Source organism: Rhodnius prolixus, unplaced genomic scaffold (genome assembly GCF_049639745.1).
Source record: "Rhodnius prolixus isolate KJV_2025 unplaced genomic scaffold, Rpr scaffold_6, whole genome shotgun sequence".
Classification (NCBI taxonomy): domain Eukaryota; kingdom Metazoa; phylum Arthropoda; class Insecta; order Hemiptera; family Reduviidae; genus Rhodnius; species Rhodnius prolixus.
This window is the reverse complement of record NW_027411634.1, coordinates 41,225,055-41,239,783: the sequence shown is the minus strand read 5'-3', so window position 1 is coordinate 41,239,783 and position 14,729 is coordinate 41,225,055. Positions and strand designations below refer to the sequence as shown.

General features: G+C 36.6%; 1 protein-coding gene across 3 annotated transcripts in view; it reads left to right on the top strand.

The window, feature by feature from the left end:
- Positions 1-13,625, top strand: part of Ptp10D (Protein tyrosine phosphatase 10D) — a 115,114-nt gene extending 101,489 nt beyond the window's left edge. For 2 of the 3 annotated variants that reach the window (XM_074140503.1, XM_074140502.1), the window contains 13 exons: positions 1,933-2,049; positions 2,140-2,299; positions 2,387-2,493; positions 2,583-2,693; positions 2,790-2,985; positions 4,202-4,370; positions 4,596-4,848; positions 4,967-5,096; positions 5,186-5,313; positions 6,532-6,680; positions 6,811-7,049; positions 10,079-10,153; positions 11,282-13,625. In XM_074140503.1, the coding sequence (XP_073996604.1) occupies positions 1,933-2,049; positions 2,140-2,299; positions 2,387-2,493; positions 2,583-2,693; positions 2,790-2,985; positions 4,202-4,370; positions 4,596-4,848; positions 4,967-5,096; positions 5,186-5,313; positions 6,532-6,680; positions 6,811-7,049; positions 10,079-10,146 (1,827 nt within the window). In that variant the 3' untranslated portion in view covers positions 10,147-10,153; positions 11,282-13,625. The remainder of the gene's footprint in view (positions 1-1,932; positions 2,050-2,139; positions 2,300-2,386; positions 2,494-2,582; positions 2,694-2,789; positions 2,986-4,201; positions 4,371-4,595; positions 4,849-4,966; positions 5,097-5,185; positions 5,314-6,531; positions 6,681-6,810; positions 7,050-10,078; positions 10,154-11,281) is intronic. The other variant, XM_074140504.1, reaches the window with a different exon arrangement.
- Positions 13,626-14,729: the final 1,104 nt, after the last annotated feature.

Sequence of the window (14,729 nt, the reverse complement as noted above, 5' to 3'; positions counted from 1 at the left end):
ATGGTATGAGAGTGGTGTTGGTTGTGGTTGAGTGTAATGGTTTTATCACAAAGAGTTCGAGCGAATCAGGTAATGTTTAAGAAGACAGGTTACAGGTTCATGAAGAATAATACTTTCCCTTATTTTCACACAAGTATCGCGGCCCCTATTTAATTTTCATTAATGAGTTTTCCGCCGAAAATGCAACATTTATTTGTACAATAAATTGTAATTTTTGATTAATAACACTCCATGGAGGGAGGTTATAGTTAGGCTATCCTTGTTTTTGATTCTGGCTTCTTATATTTTACTAAAGGGTGGTTTTATGTGTTGCTACTACTAATTTTACTGAATGGATTTTTCATTTTTCTGAGATTCTTTTTAAGGAAATTCCGCTTTAAAGTGCCACTAAATGCTCAAATCAAATCAAATCAAAATTTTATTGTTTTCGAGTAATACAACTCATAACAAGAGTTAGGCTCAATATAGAAAAATTAACTAAATTATTAACTAAATACAAATCTATTCAACATATACGAGGGTCGTTTGAAAAGTTCGTGCAAAAATAAAAACTACTTAATTTTTTGGGGTAAACCTTTTTTATTTTTCAACATAGTCTCCTTTTAGGCTTATACACTTCGTCCAACGCTGCTCTAGTTTGTTGATCCCTTCCGAATAATAGGATTTGTCCAAGTCTGAAAAATAGCCATTCGTTTCTGCAATCACCTCCTCGTTTGAATAAAATCTTTTTCCCGCCAGCCATTTCTTCATATTGGGGAACAAATAGTAGTCCGAGGGAGCCAAGTCTGGAGAATAGGGGGGATGTAAAACGAGTTGGAACCCTATTTCCATTAATTTTGCGACCACAACTGCTGAGGTGTGAGCTGGTGCGTTGTCGTGATGGAAATCGACTTTTTTGTAGGCCAATCGTGGGCGTTTTTCTTGCAGCTCGGTTTTCAAACGGTTCAATAACGATGAATAATTTGCACCTGTAATAGTTTTACCCTTTTCCAGATAGTCGATGAGGATTATTCCTTGAGAATCCCAAAAGACAGTCGCCATAATCTTTCCGGCCGAAGGAACGGTCTTCGCCTTTTTTCGCGCAGATTCCCCCTTGGTAACCCATTGTTTAGATTGTTCTTTGGTCTCAGGAGTGTAGTGATGTATCCATGTTTCATCCACAGTGACGAAACGACGCTTAAAGTCCTGCGGATTCTACTGGAACAGCTGCAAACCGTCCTTGCAACACTTCACACGATTTCGTTTTTGGTCAAGCGTGAGCAATCGCGGCACCCATCTTGCGGATAGCTTTGTCATGTCCAAATGTTGATGCAAAATATTATGTACCCATTCATTCAAGATGCCCACAGCTCTAGCAATCTCACGCACCTTCACTCTTCTGTCATCCATCACCATATCATGGATTTTATCAATGATTTCTGGAGTAGTAACCTCAACAGGGCGTCCAGAACGTTCAGCGTCACTTGTGCCCATATGGCCACTCCGAAAATTTTGAAACCACTTATAAACTGTTCTAATCGAAGGTGCAGAGTCACCATAATGTTTATCAAGCTTCTCTTTAGTCTCCTGAGGCGTTTTGCCTTTCATAAAGTAGTGTTTAATCAACACACGAAATTCTTTTTCGTCCATTTTTTGAAAATCACTCGACTTCCTCGATTCAAACGAATGCCAAACACAAAGAAATAGACCGATCTGGCTGAAACTTGGTGTGTGTTCTTCCAAGAGATGCTACTAACTAAACATAACCTCGATACGCGCCAGTAGTGCTATCTCTCTGACTTTGCACGGACTTTTCAAACGACCCTCGTACATGCAGTTAGTTTGAATTAAATCTGTTTTATGCTGGTGAGATTCGAGTGAGAGAACGTAGATTCGGAAGGACAAAGTGTAGTGAGATTTACAATATAGATTTTTGGTCTTTTCCTTTTGCAGGTTGAGAAGTTTGATCCAATCGACGTACAGCCAAGCGAGATAACCTTTGAGTGGTCACTTCCAAACAGCGAACAAAATGGTGTTATACTTAAATTCACTATTACTTATGGCTTAGAGGTAAACCTCTCGAAGTCCATTAGTTTTAATATATTACTCTAAAATTGATAAAAAATTCCTTTGACCGATTTTTCTCCTTATCTTTTCAAGTCTTCTTACCACACACAAAACAAAAACTTCAAAGCTGATGATTTCCGGGGAACAATTCGAAACCTATTGCCAGGAAAAACCTACGTGTTCAGCATACAAGCGGAAACCAGAGTGGGCTATGGTCCTGAAGCGATTTGGAAACAGAAGATGCCAATACTAGGTAACTTTTTCCCATAGTTCTTTTTGGACTTGAGAAATCTAATTCTTCTTAGTTGTACTTTGTATTAATTAAATTGGTACTTTACAGCTCCACCTAAACCAAGTGATCAAGTAGTACCGACGGAAGTTTGTCGTACTTCAACTACTATTCAAATTAGGTTCCGTAAAAATTATTTCTCAGATCAAAATGGCCCTGTAAGTATCTGTGACCATGATCTGCTCTGAATTCTGGAGCAAGAGGTTGACTGGATATTGTTGCTAATTCGTGTCCCTTTTATGTGCAGGTGATTGCTTACACTATAATTATAGCAGAAGATGATACTAAAAACGCTTCCGGCCTGGAAATGCCAAGTTGGAGAGATGTGCAAGCTTACAGTGTATGGCCACCGTATCAGGTGAGCTTTGGGCTTTCAACTTTTCAAGGACCGCATTAATTTCAGTAGTTGGTTTCCCACGCCGTTTTACATTCGCATCCCTTGTTTTTTTTCCAGGTACTGGAACCATATTATCCATTTAAGAACGGCTCAGTAGAAGACTTCACCATTGGTACTGAAGACTGTGAAGGCAAGCTTACTGGATATTGCAATGGTCCACTTAAAGGAGGTACCACTTATAGAGTTAAAATCAGGGCGTTCACCACTTCGGACAAATTCACCGATACTCATTATTCATTTTCCATCCAGACAGGTGAGAATTTGGAAAATCTCTTTGAGGGATCTCTACAAGATTCAGATAGCATTTTGTTTTTTTAATTTTTTAAATTTATTTTGTTATTTACAATCCGCATACTGTATACAATAAGTAAATGTGAAGAGTATGATGAACTGGTGCGGGAGGAGAGCAGGAGGAGAGAAACTACCCAACGGTAGCACTCTCTATAGGAGAGAGGAGATTGTGAGGAGGAGTGAGGAGAGATAGGAGAATAATGACGTTTAGTTCTTCAGACTGTAAGGAAGTCGCGGGGCCACTGGCGATTCAGTCGACGAGTAGGAGTATTAGGGATGTCAGAGGAGGCGAGAGACTGTACAAGAGGATTAGAGCTAGTCGAGAGAGTAGAGTGGTATTTCTGTGGTATTTAGTCTTAGCGAGTTGGTCTATGAAGGGGATGTTGAGGTCGTTGAGGAAGAGTGAGGTTAGTCACCGTAGAAAGGGGCGTCAGCTATCTGTCGGCAGTAGTTTTGACCGAAATGTCCTGTACAGTCCGTATGTTTGTAGGTTTGGCTGAACCTCACAGCTCTAGTCCATAAGTCCACCATAGGTTTGAGGATAGTGTTGTATGTTAAACGTTTGAGTTCTAAGGGCAATTTGGAGCGTCGTCCAAGTAGTCTGTAAAGAAGTTTCGCACGTTTTGTCATTGCTTGTCTTTTAAGTCAGTTAGCATTAATGTTCTCTTATAAAGCTTGTTGTCTGGTATTGCAATGGGACATCACATGTTTCTTGAATCTAAGTTCGAGTAGATATCTTGAATCAGTTTCTACCTAGAAAGTTCCCTGCTCTCGCATATTTCCTATATTTCTACCGCTTCAGCCTATAGATATGATTCTTAGCCTGCAAAGAAAATGGTTTTCGCCAGTCATCTCTAATTTTAGTACCCTCTATCTAGTTGCGGTTTTAGAAAGTACTCCTTATATCCTGAGCGATCCGCCCTGTCAATTTAGATCTTGCAATGTTTCGTTTCAGATTGCCGTTACAGAAGTAGTTAAAGAATCTCGACGCTTCCAACCTCTGTTTTGAAAATGTGGATAGTTCCTCAGTTCCCCCCCCCCCCATTTCTGACTGTTTCGAACTTGATTTCGTCCACCATTAGAGATCAATCTAGTTTCAAGGGCCGTGACTCTTTGACTGTAACCATGTTCCCATCTCACACCATGTAAATTAATATTGTAACTTCTTTTGTGCTTAGATCAAGATACTACACCTTTGATTATTGGTATAACCATCCCAAGCGCTATAATACTAGTACTACTGGTCGTGGTACTCCTTTTACGAAGGAACAAAATTCTTGGCAGAAAACCTGCAGAAAACAGAACAAATGATACGCTTAGTCTACCAGATAGTATAATAGAAACTAGGTGAGTACTGAAAGGAAATCTAATTCTAGAAGGTGTATCTACTTGTTGCGAAAGTGCGTCTTGTTTCACGATACTGCAATCTGGTAATCATTTAGTGGATACTGCGCTTGTTGTTTCGTTCTTCCCTTGCTACAAGTTGATACATCTGACATTTGAAACTATAATTTTGTATTAAATGTAAAACTATAATTTCCTTTTCTTTTTTTTCTATTGTTTCAATTACAGTCGACCAATACGATTGGAAAACTTTGCCGAACATTATAGAATCATGTCAGCTGATTCAGATTTTCGTTTCTCAGAGGAATTTGAAGAATTAAAACATGTAGGCCGTGAACAGCCTTGCACTTTTGCCGATCTCTCGTGTAATAGACCTAAAAATAGGTTTACCAATATATTGCCTTACGACCATTCCCGATTCAAGCTGCAACCCGTGGACGATGAAGAAGGTTCTGATTATATAAACGCTAACTATGTGCCTGTAAGTTTAGTTTAAAAATAAATAAATAAATTTTGTAACAGCTGTTTTGGAGAGGTTACTTTGATGTTTGATGCTGTTGATGGAATAATTTTTAAAATTGTAACCTTTTTCTTTTTAGGGATGGAATTCTCCTAGAGAATTTATTGTGACCCAAGGACCTTTGCATTCGACCAGGGATGATTTCTGGAGAATGTGCTGGGAGAGTAATTCTCGAGCAATAGTCATGCTCACCAGGTGTATAGAAAAAGGTTAACAACTCGGAACAGTTTCCTTTTCTGCATCACCTAAAAAAAAAAGATTTCAAAAACCATTTTTTTTCCATCCAATTATGTTTCAGGAAGAGAGAAATGTGATCATTACTGGCCGTACGACACAATGCCTGTCTATTATGGGGACATTTCTGTTACTATATTGAACGACAGCCATTATCCAGATTGGAGTATCACGGAATTCATTATGGCCAGGGTAAGATTATGAATCTTATTTTAGCCAATGGTTTTCACTTCAGGGAAAACTTTATTACGGCTATTTCTGGGAGAGTGGGGGTTGATTAAGGGTCATCATACTCTCTCGCCCCATAAATGATATTAATAAGAATTTATAAATTTCTAAAAATAAAATTGACTCTCCGGCGGGGCTCCTGTCCACCTGTCCTCTTCAACAGCAATCCTCTTCCTTATACAGATCTGGTGTTAGCTACCTTGGGTTCTACATAGACAAACGACTCACCTGGAACCCAAACACTAGGCTTAAAAGACAAGCAATGACAAAACGTGCGAAACTACTTTACAGACTACTTGGACGACGCTCCAAATTGCCCATTGAACTCAAACGCTTAATATACAGTACTATTCTCAAACCTATGGTGGACATACGGACTAGAGCTGTGAGGTTCAGTCAAACCTACAAACATACGGACTGTACAGACATTTCAGTCAAAACTCCTCCGACAGAAAGTTGATGCTCCTTTCTACGGCGACTAACCTCACTCTTCACAACGACCTCAATATTCTCTTCATAGACCAACTCGCTAAGACTAAATACCAAATATTCCATACTACTCTCTCCACTTGCTCAAATCCTCTTGTACAGTCTCTCGCCTCCTCTGACATCCCTAACAATACTCCTCGCCGACTGAATCGCCAGTGGCCCCGCAGTCTAAAGGCCTAAAATTAATATCCTGTAGAAAGTGCTGCCGCTGGGCAGTTTCTTTCCTCCTGCCTTTCACGCCTCTATACTTCTATCTTCCTATTTACTTATTGTATAGTGTATTATACAGATTGTAAATAACAAAATAAATTTAAAAAAATAAAATAAAATAAAAATAAAATTGAAGGAAGATTTTTTATCATACTTTGAGACTTACCCGCGAACGGGTCCTACGATTGTACTTTCAACTTTAGTATGGCGATTACAAACACGTAAACCCACAACTTTACCTGCCACATTTTCCCGATTCGATTAAAGGTACCTGTGAGAGAGCGGATAGGTACAATCATTATAAAGTGGTAAGAACTAAATATGATTCAAATGTTCGGAGTTAAGAAAATTCGTGATTTCGAACTCTAAGAATAGCAGTAAGGGTAAGTCTTGCGAGTGGTCTCAGCAAATTAAACTCAGTCTGTTACTCTGCTTATTCTTCAATTTTCTTTTTTTAAAACAATATTCTCATTTTTATTACAGGGTGATACTCAGAGGGTTATAAGACATTTCCATTTCACAACGTGGCCAGATTTTGGAGTTCCTAATCCTCCAACAACTTTAGTTCGATTTGTTCGAGCATTTAGGGAGAGGATCTCTCCTGAACAAAGACCAATAGTGGTCCATTGCAGGTAAAACTTTTTATTTCATATCCTTAAAAAATCCTTAACTTTAAAGTATTTCCCACTGGAGTAACAATTATAATACTTGTAAAAAAAACATACTGTTATCTTAATGGATGTACTCATTTTGTTTATCCAGTGCCGGAGTTGGTAGATCGGGCACGTTCATTGCTTTGGACAGAATACTACAATCATTGAACCATGGCACTGACCATGTGGATATATTCGGCATAGTCTGGGCCATGAGGAAGGAGAGAGTTTGGATGGTACAAACTGAACAACAGTACATATGCATCCATCAGTGCTTGTTGGCCGTGCTCGAAGGTGAAGACAATCAAACGCCTCCCAGAGAGATACATCATAATCAAGGTTTTGAAGGTAAGGAAAACTGTTTTTTTTTTTTTTTTTTTTTTTTTTTGGCGCATCGACTGCCTTGGCCATTAGCGCCCACTAATAATGTTCTTTTCACTTTCCAAATACTACTCGAGAAGGAAAACTGTTATCGTTATCCTGAAGGTTAGGTGTTTAAATGTAATTTAACCACAGGGATAACACTAGACCTCTCTCAGTTAGCTCACCTAGTCCTCGATTGTCACCAACTGCTTGGGTGGTGGGCGAAGCTGGCTATCTGCGGGATCTCTAGAAAGGGGATCGGAATGCAAGGTTGCTTTAGCACAACCAATTCATTATTCCCAGCTGTTAGCTCCTCGATGTAGAACCTTCCTAAAGACAAAAATAGGTTCAGTGTTGTGGGAAACTATTCTTCACGGGAGTAAAACTGTTAATTTACCCCTTTCTAATATTATGCAGTCGTTTGAGCAAAAGAGTTTAGGCTGCCAGAGTCTAGGGGTGAATTTCCCAGCATCTTCCAGATGGAAATTCAAGCCAGTAAGATGTGTCCGTTCAGTTTCTCTACCTGGTCCAGGGCGTATCTATCCTTTTTTGTTGCTGGCATTAAAGCGCTCAGCTCAAACAACAAAATGGTTGAGCTGTAGCCTTCTTACCAATCCCTGGGAAATGGAAAGTTAAGTTGCCCCCTATTTTCCCTGATTTTATCTCAGTCATAGCTGATCAACTGATCAGACCAGTTTCCTAAGTCTGGTGCAGGGAATCCGACACACTCACTCTACTATACATGCTGCGACGGTTAAAATCAATGATAATACCTAGCAGTGCAGACCTTGCTGTATTTACCCTATTCTGATTACCAAGATCCTGGGTAACCCCTCTCTTTCTTCTTTCTATTTATACAGGGAGCGTAGATGCTGATTTGCCCTGGCTATATATCATATTAAACTGTTTGAGAGATAAATAAACTCTAATGTTAATATGTACAATTTAATTACAAACATGCCATTGTATCATTACATTACGACCTCCATTACGTAGTATACAGTATATCTAGTAGGGAAGATAAAATATGCAGTGGAAAAGCATATTAAACTGAAATGGAGTGGAAGTAACTTGGGAGCTGTAGCTTAGCCATTGAAACTAACCTCCAGTTCTTCAGTGAAATCTAAGAGGGTTCTAGGGAAAGCCAGATTGCTTTACAATCTAAGTGGAAACACTTTTATATCATCCCCACCCCTTAGATGATAAAACACCTTTTTTTAAGCGCCTTTTTGTATTTTGGCTCCCTAGTTTATTTATTTTGAAATAAAAATTGATGCAGTAAGGCCATACTATTTAAATTGCATGCTGTACGCTTTTCTAACTTAGTGCAATCTTATAGGAGTAGAGGTCTTCAATCTGAACTTCTCACCTAAAGGTCTTTTCAAAACAGTATAAATATTGTACACGTTCTTTCGAAACCTCGCAAGACTGCCTTTTTTTAAAATCAAAATTAATTAATTTACAAGTGTTTCTTAGTCATGTCAGTTTTTGAAGCCAAAACGTACGTTTTTGGAATTTCTTTTCATTGAATTTATTACCAAGTAACAGTCATTGCGGATTAAAATAATTTCATCGTCAGTAAAAAAAAAAGAGGTTAAGAAAGAACATCGACAATGCATGTAAACAAGGGGCGGAAACAGTCTTTGGAAACCAGCGCTGCACCATTTCCTCATCAAGACACCATCCACTTCAGACAGCGATCTTTACGGCGCTTGTGAATGGCAAGTCCCGTTCTCAGCACAACGGTAGACATTGGTTTCAGTATACATCATGTTCGGAAACACGAGGATCTGCAAGTCTTGCATGCCAACATTACTTCCGCTTTCGAGGTTAACTGCTGTCTTATTCTTGGTTTAGCCGGAAGTTCTTGCTTTATTTTTCCCTTCATTATTTCTATTGGATAAAAAACACTGCCCTAATTTACGTGCAGAAAGGGTTCATTTTCTGCATGCTATATTTATATAAATTTATTTAAATATAAATAACTTTATATTTGTGACCTCTGACGATGAATGTAATTCCAAAACCTGTAAGGGTCAAATCGACGATATTATCCAGCACAGGAACCTAACCACACTTTCAATCTGGGAAAACGTTTTGAGCTAGTGACTTTACTGTTTCTGGTTAGTGTTATTGTTTAAACGTGGCATTAACGTGAGCCCAATTCAAACGATAAGAAGTTGTTTGCGTAAGACAAGACATTTAGCTTTACCTACGAGGTCTGTAAATTAAGTTATGAAACTGATTTTTTCTAAATTTTTTTATTCAAAAAGAATTCCAATTCTATATTGTCACCTTCAAAATAACTTCCTTCTGAAGCCACACAGCGCTGGAGACGTTTCTTCCACCCCTCATAGCAGTGCTCGAACTCTGATACTGGAATAGCCTTCAGCTGGTCTCGGTTACTGCCGGTTGAATGTTTTCGACTGTCCCAAAATGAGTTCCCTTGAGGTGATTTTTCTAACTTCGGGAAGAGAAAAAAAAGTCACAAGGACTCCAAGTCAGGCGAATAAGGAGGCTGTGAGGAGCCACTGGAATGTTTTTACTGGCCAAAAACTCTGGTTTATTGAAATTGCTGTGTGACAAGGGAGCATTATCGTGATGCAACACCACCCACTTGTTCTTGATGTTCTTGGTCTCAACACGAATGACTCTTTTACAGAAGTTTTTCAAGAACCTCTCTCGGTAAAAGTGTTTATTGACCGATTGACCTTGAGGTCGTACTGAAGGCGGATCGCATGTACCTCTGCCGCCTCTCATGTTCGGAAGCCCAGCGCCTCCAGTGTTGCTAGATCAAACGCAATGTTGCCAGTCTCATTACTTAATTTACAGACCTCGTACTTTTCAATTAGAAATATTGAAGAAATTAATCACATTCAAAATAAATTTTTCATTTATGCAATTACTTTCATTGACATATATAATTTGATTGTATATATACCTATACATATAATGTATTTCTTGTTATGTATAATCTTGGTGGTGGTAATTGAATGTAAGGTGGTGGTTTTTAGGTAAAAGCAACGACAACGACAGCGGAGTGAGCTCTCCAGATTTCTTCATCGCTGAGAAACAACGGTGACTGCTGGGTAATTAAGAAAGTTTACATAATCTAAGAAACATTTTTGTTGCATAACAGCCAATGCACTATAAACTATAACCTCCAAGAGTTATTGTAAATATAATGTAAATGTTTTTGTCTCCTCAGTACATTTTTTTTTTTTTTTTACTTAGACGTTAAAATAATTTACTGTACAAATAGATTGTAGTGCGAGGTAATTTTAAGAAATGAAGAAACGGCTAAGCCACTTGTATGGTTTCCCATTAACGAGTTCTTATGCCCTAAGGAGGCTAAATGCAGGTTCCATGCTCTGGGGGAGGCTGGATTGCCATGTTCCTCTACTTTCTCTTACAGTTGACATGCGATCATCCAGCATCCTCAGGAGTTGCAAGGGTTTTTATCTTTCCTGGGACGGGCAACAATGGACAACAGCATTTTCTGCTGCGTTACTTTACCTCCTGGCTGTTTTGACGCCATCTCGCGATATCTATCACTTAATCAAATACAGTTTCATCCCTTTTATCATCTAAATAAATTAATTTTTCTGCAACCATGTAGGAATGTTTTCATTACTCAATTAAAATCAGCTGTGTAATGCCCAACATTACCCCACTAGTGGGGAAAAATTCCCATTAGTATCACTTTCCTCACTAGTGAGTGGAAAAACTTTATTGTGCTTCCTTGATATAAGAAGTTTTGTTTTTAAATATTTTCTGTAAAACTTTAATAAGCTTATTTAACGTAACTAAATAATTAAAAAACGAATATTAAAAAATAAAATAAAAATTGAAAGGAATATAGAAATAAAAATAATATTTTAATAAATAATTAGATATTTTTAATTGTAACAGTTAAAAAGGTTATAGTGTTACCTTATAGAAATTTAAAATGGATTCTAGTGATTCCTGTTTAGTTTTTTTTTTAGTTAATAACCCTAATGGTTGCAGAAAAAATATAATATTTAACTCGAGTGTAAAGTATTTTCCTCACACTCGGCAATTTGCACTTGCAAATTCCTCGCGTGAGGAAAAGTACTACTTTCCGCACTTGTTAAATAAATAACTATTCATTTACAGTATTTATTTCAATTTATTTATTATCATATAGTTTCCACAAGCTAAACCACAAATTTGAGTGTTTTTTTTTATTTTTCCAGATGACGAAGGTATAGCGGAGTCTGGGATGTAGAGTTTTCAAGTTCAGCCGCACACCTTTCTTAGCGCCACTTAGTATTCTTAATTCAAAATTTAATTAGAAATAAATAATACAAATTTAAGATCTGAATTTTAAAAAAAATTTGCCACCAATATGTGCAATACGTTACAAAAAATAATTCTTATTTTTAAATTACTTTTAACACCAATTCACTTAGTTTATATTTTGAGCATTATTAATTGTTATTGTAATTATTACCATTCCAAACAGTATTTTGTAGAAAATCTATTTTAATTTTCTTTTCTATCTCATTTTTTGTTTAATTTAAATTATTCATGGACTTAAAAAATAATAATTTACCATAGAGGTACCATGTTAAGTATTAATTATTCTATTAGTATTCTTTTGAATCTCTTTGTCAAAATGTTTTTAAGAAATCTCTCAATACTGCTCCAAAACACAGGAAAAAGTGTGTTACACTTTGGAAAATGCTTGAGGCCCCGCCCCTAAGTGAGTTTTCATTTATGACTGCAGTTAAAATTAGAATGAAAAATATTAGATATTTTGTTTTTCTTCACCTCTTATATCTTCGGTATGAGATTCGGTGATCTCTGTTTCCCACTGAATCATATAGTTTGTTGTAGGCCACTAAAAGACTTGGTCATTTCATCTTCTGCGAGTTCTTAGACTTGGCCGCATACTGAAAAAAAGAAATAAACCTTTTGCTTGTTCATTAAGATTTAATTATATCTCGTCGCACCCGAACATACCCCCCTTCAACAGAAATAAATTACAGTAACAAATTCACAGTGGGAAAGGGGATTAGCTATGTGGTTAGCTGTATTGGATTCCAACGCTGAGATCCCGGAATTTGAATCCAGCTGCTGGACCTTCACTCTTCCTAGGAGCTTCTTACAGCTCATTGAACGGGTGGATGGACTGTATTGTCTGTAATGAGAGAACACTGTCCGGAGGCCGGCAGTGCGTAGAATACCTCAGTTGTTGGCGCACCTTAAATCAAGTAACAAATATCCAGTAGAAAGGCTTATCCTCTCATGGAATCAGTGGTCCCCCCACTATTTCTGCCCTAATGTTATATTGCCAGATTGTACTGCAGATAGAAGTAACAAAATGTTCTTAGTCCTGAATTCCGCTACACAATCACATCTCTCCCTCTTTATCCTGGGGAATCTCCTAGGTTAGCCTGAGCGAACTAATTGACGAAGTCAAGTCGAAGCCAGGAACTTAAGGATGAACTCTAAAGGCAATCCTGCACGATTTTATCCTATGCAACCATGAAATGATTTAATGGCAATCATAACCTGGATCCAATAGATTCTCCTTACAATGTTTTTTTGGAGTTGTATTAGTTACTTCCATTCAGATCAAACTCCTGAAGGCTCTTCATAAACGAACTAATTGACGAAGTCAAGTCGAAGCCCGGAACTTAAGGATGAACTCTAAAGGTAATCCTGCACTATTTTATCCTATACATCCGTGAAATGATTTAAGGACAATCAATAACCTGGATCCAATAGATTCTCCTTACAAAGTTTTTGGAGGCGTACTTTCATTCAACTCATACTCCTGAAGGCTCTTCATAAACCATAAGAATAACAAGTGATTATGTCTGGAATCCATATTAAAGAGGAACAAACAGGTATTTTCCCAAGTGTATCCTCTTTTTTCTATTCTGTTTTCTAAGGAGCAGGCTATTTTTATTAAATATCCAGTAAAGAAATATGTAAATACATTGTAGAACTAACCACAGTCCCGAATTTAACTCTTTTTTTTTGTTCTTGTAAGGGACCAAAAAGGGAAAAGTTATTCTCAAAAACAGGTTTGTTTTAAACTGTTAGGCTCATTATTGTTATAAAAGTGAATCAAATTTAGTAAATAGTTTCTAGAATTTTGTTCCAATTTAATGTTTATGTATAAAAATAGTTGTAAATATATTGAATTTTATTCTTATTGTAATGAGGGGGGTGAACAATCAGGCCCATCAGTGCCATTATTTAATGTCTGTTATATCAAGGAATTGCGCACAAAAAAAAAAAAAAAATTCTAGTTTGATAAGTTGGTGTTTTTACGCACATCGGGTCGCAGTTCGTTTCTCCGTAAGTAAGTCCGTAAGTGTTTAAGAGAGGCAGAACGTGTGATGATGCTAAGTTAGAATTTATTAGTAAAAAAAAATAGTAACCACCACACAGTTGGCTTTAAGTTAAATTCACTTTCTTAAAGTTAACTTAAAGTTTATCCAAAAAAGAAGTCGATTAACAAATTTTCGCCCTGATGTGTGCGTGTTGAGACCTGCTTTATAATAAAACAGTATCAAAAAAAAAAAATTAAGTGATAAATCTAAAATTTCGCCCAATTCATTCAAATTCGTGCGAGAATATATAGCAGACATAATTGCATAAAATGTATATTTAAGTGATAAGAGTTTATAAACAAAGTGATTGGTTAAAACAAAAAATCTATTAAAATAATTTTTCTTCATGTAAATATAACACATTGTGATATATAACAATTTTTTTTTGTTTAAAATTTTTGTGTAAATATTTATAAAAAGTATTAATAAAAATTGTTGTATTTTATAAACATTATTATGGCAGAAATTTACGAAACAAGGGGGAGTAGAATCGATATTTGCAAATTCATGGAAAAAAATTAATAAATGTAAATCGATTAATCAGGTCAATACAATGGGAAATAAATCGTAGTTTTTGAAACTAATCGAGTTATCTGCGCACTTATCCGTTTTAAGTTTCACTGAATCCGGTTGTTATTTATTTATTTAATTTTTTTTGAATAGAGCGTGTATTTTATTAGTACAGTCTAGGTGAAGAAAATAAACAGTAATAGAAAAATGAAACCTCCTTCGTAGCGAACATCGATAATTACTAGTGTTTTAAATTGGAAAGCACAAAAATGTTATGGTATGATTTCTTTGAAGTAACTAAACAGCCAACGCCAATGAAAAGGATGTAGAAGCAGCAATTTAAAAGGTTATGTAAAATCAACATGTTTTCCCAGCAATCAATCTCACCCTGAGGAAATGGAGAGGCTATTATGGGGAATTTTCAATTTTTTTGAACGAATGATAAAAAATAAGAGTTTATAAATTGCTAGAAGAAGATCTAGATTAGTTTTAAGAATTACTACTAGGTAGCAGCACCTGGATCTCCATATAAGTTAAGACAAAAATAGTAGTTCCAAAAAATCACTAGGTAGCAGCACCTACTTGTACTCTAAAAAAAATAAGAAATGACAACTTATTAATATAATGTATTTTTCTTCCATTTTTTTTTAATTATATTTTTGGAATTATAAATAATTTCACAGCTTCTTATAAATGCTCTGTTTGTTACACACATTTACAGAATTGCTTGAGTAGTGATAAGAAGTTTTCGTGTTATTAAAACAACAAAATGGTGTGGCTTTGTGGT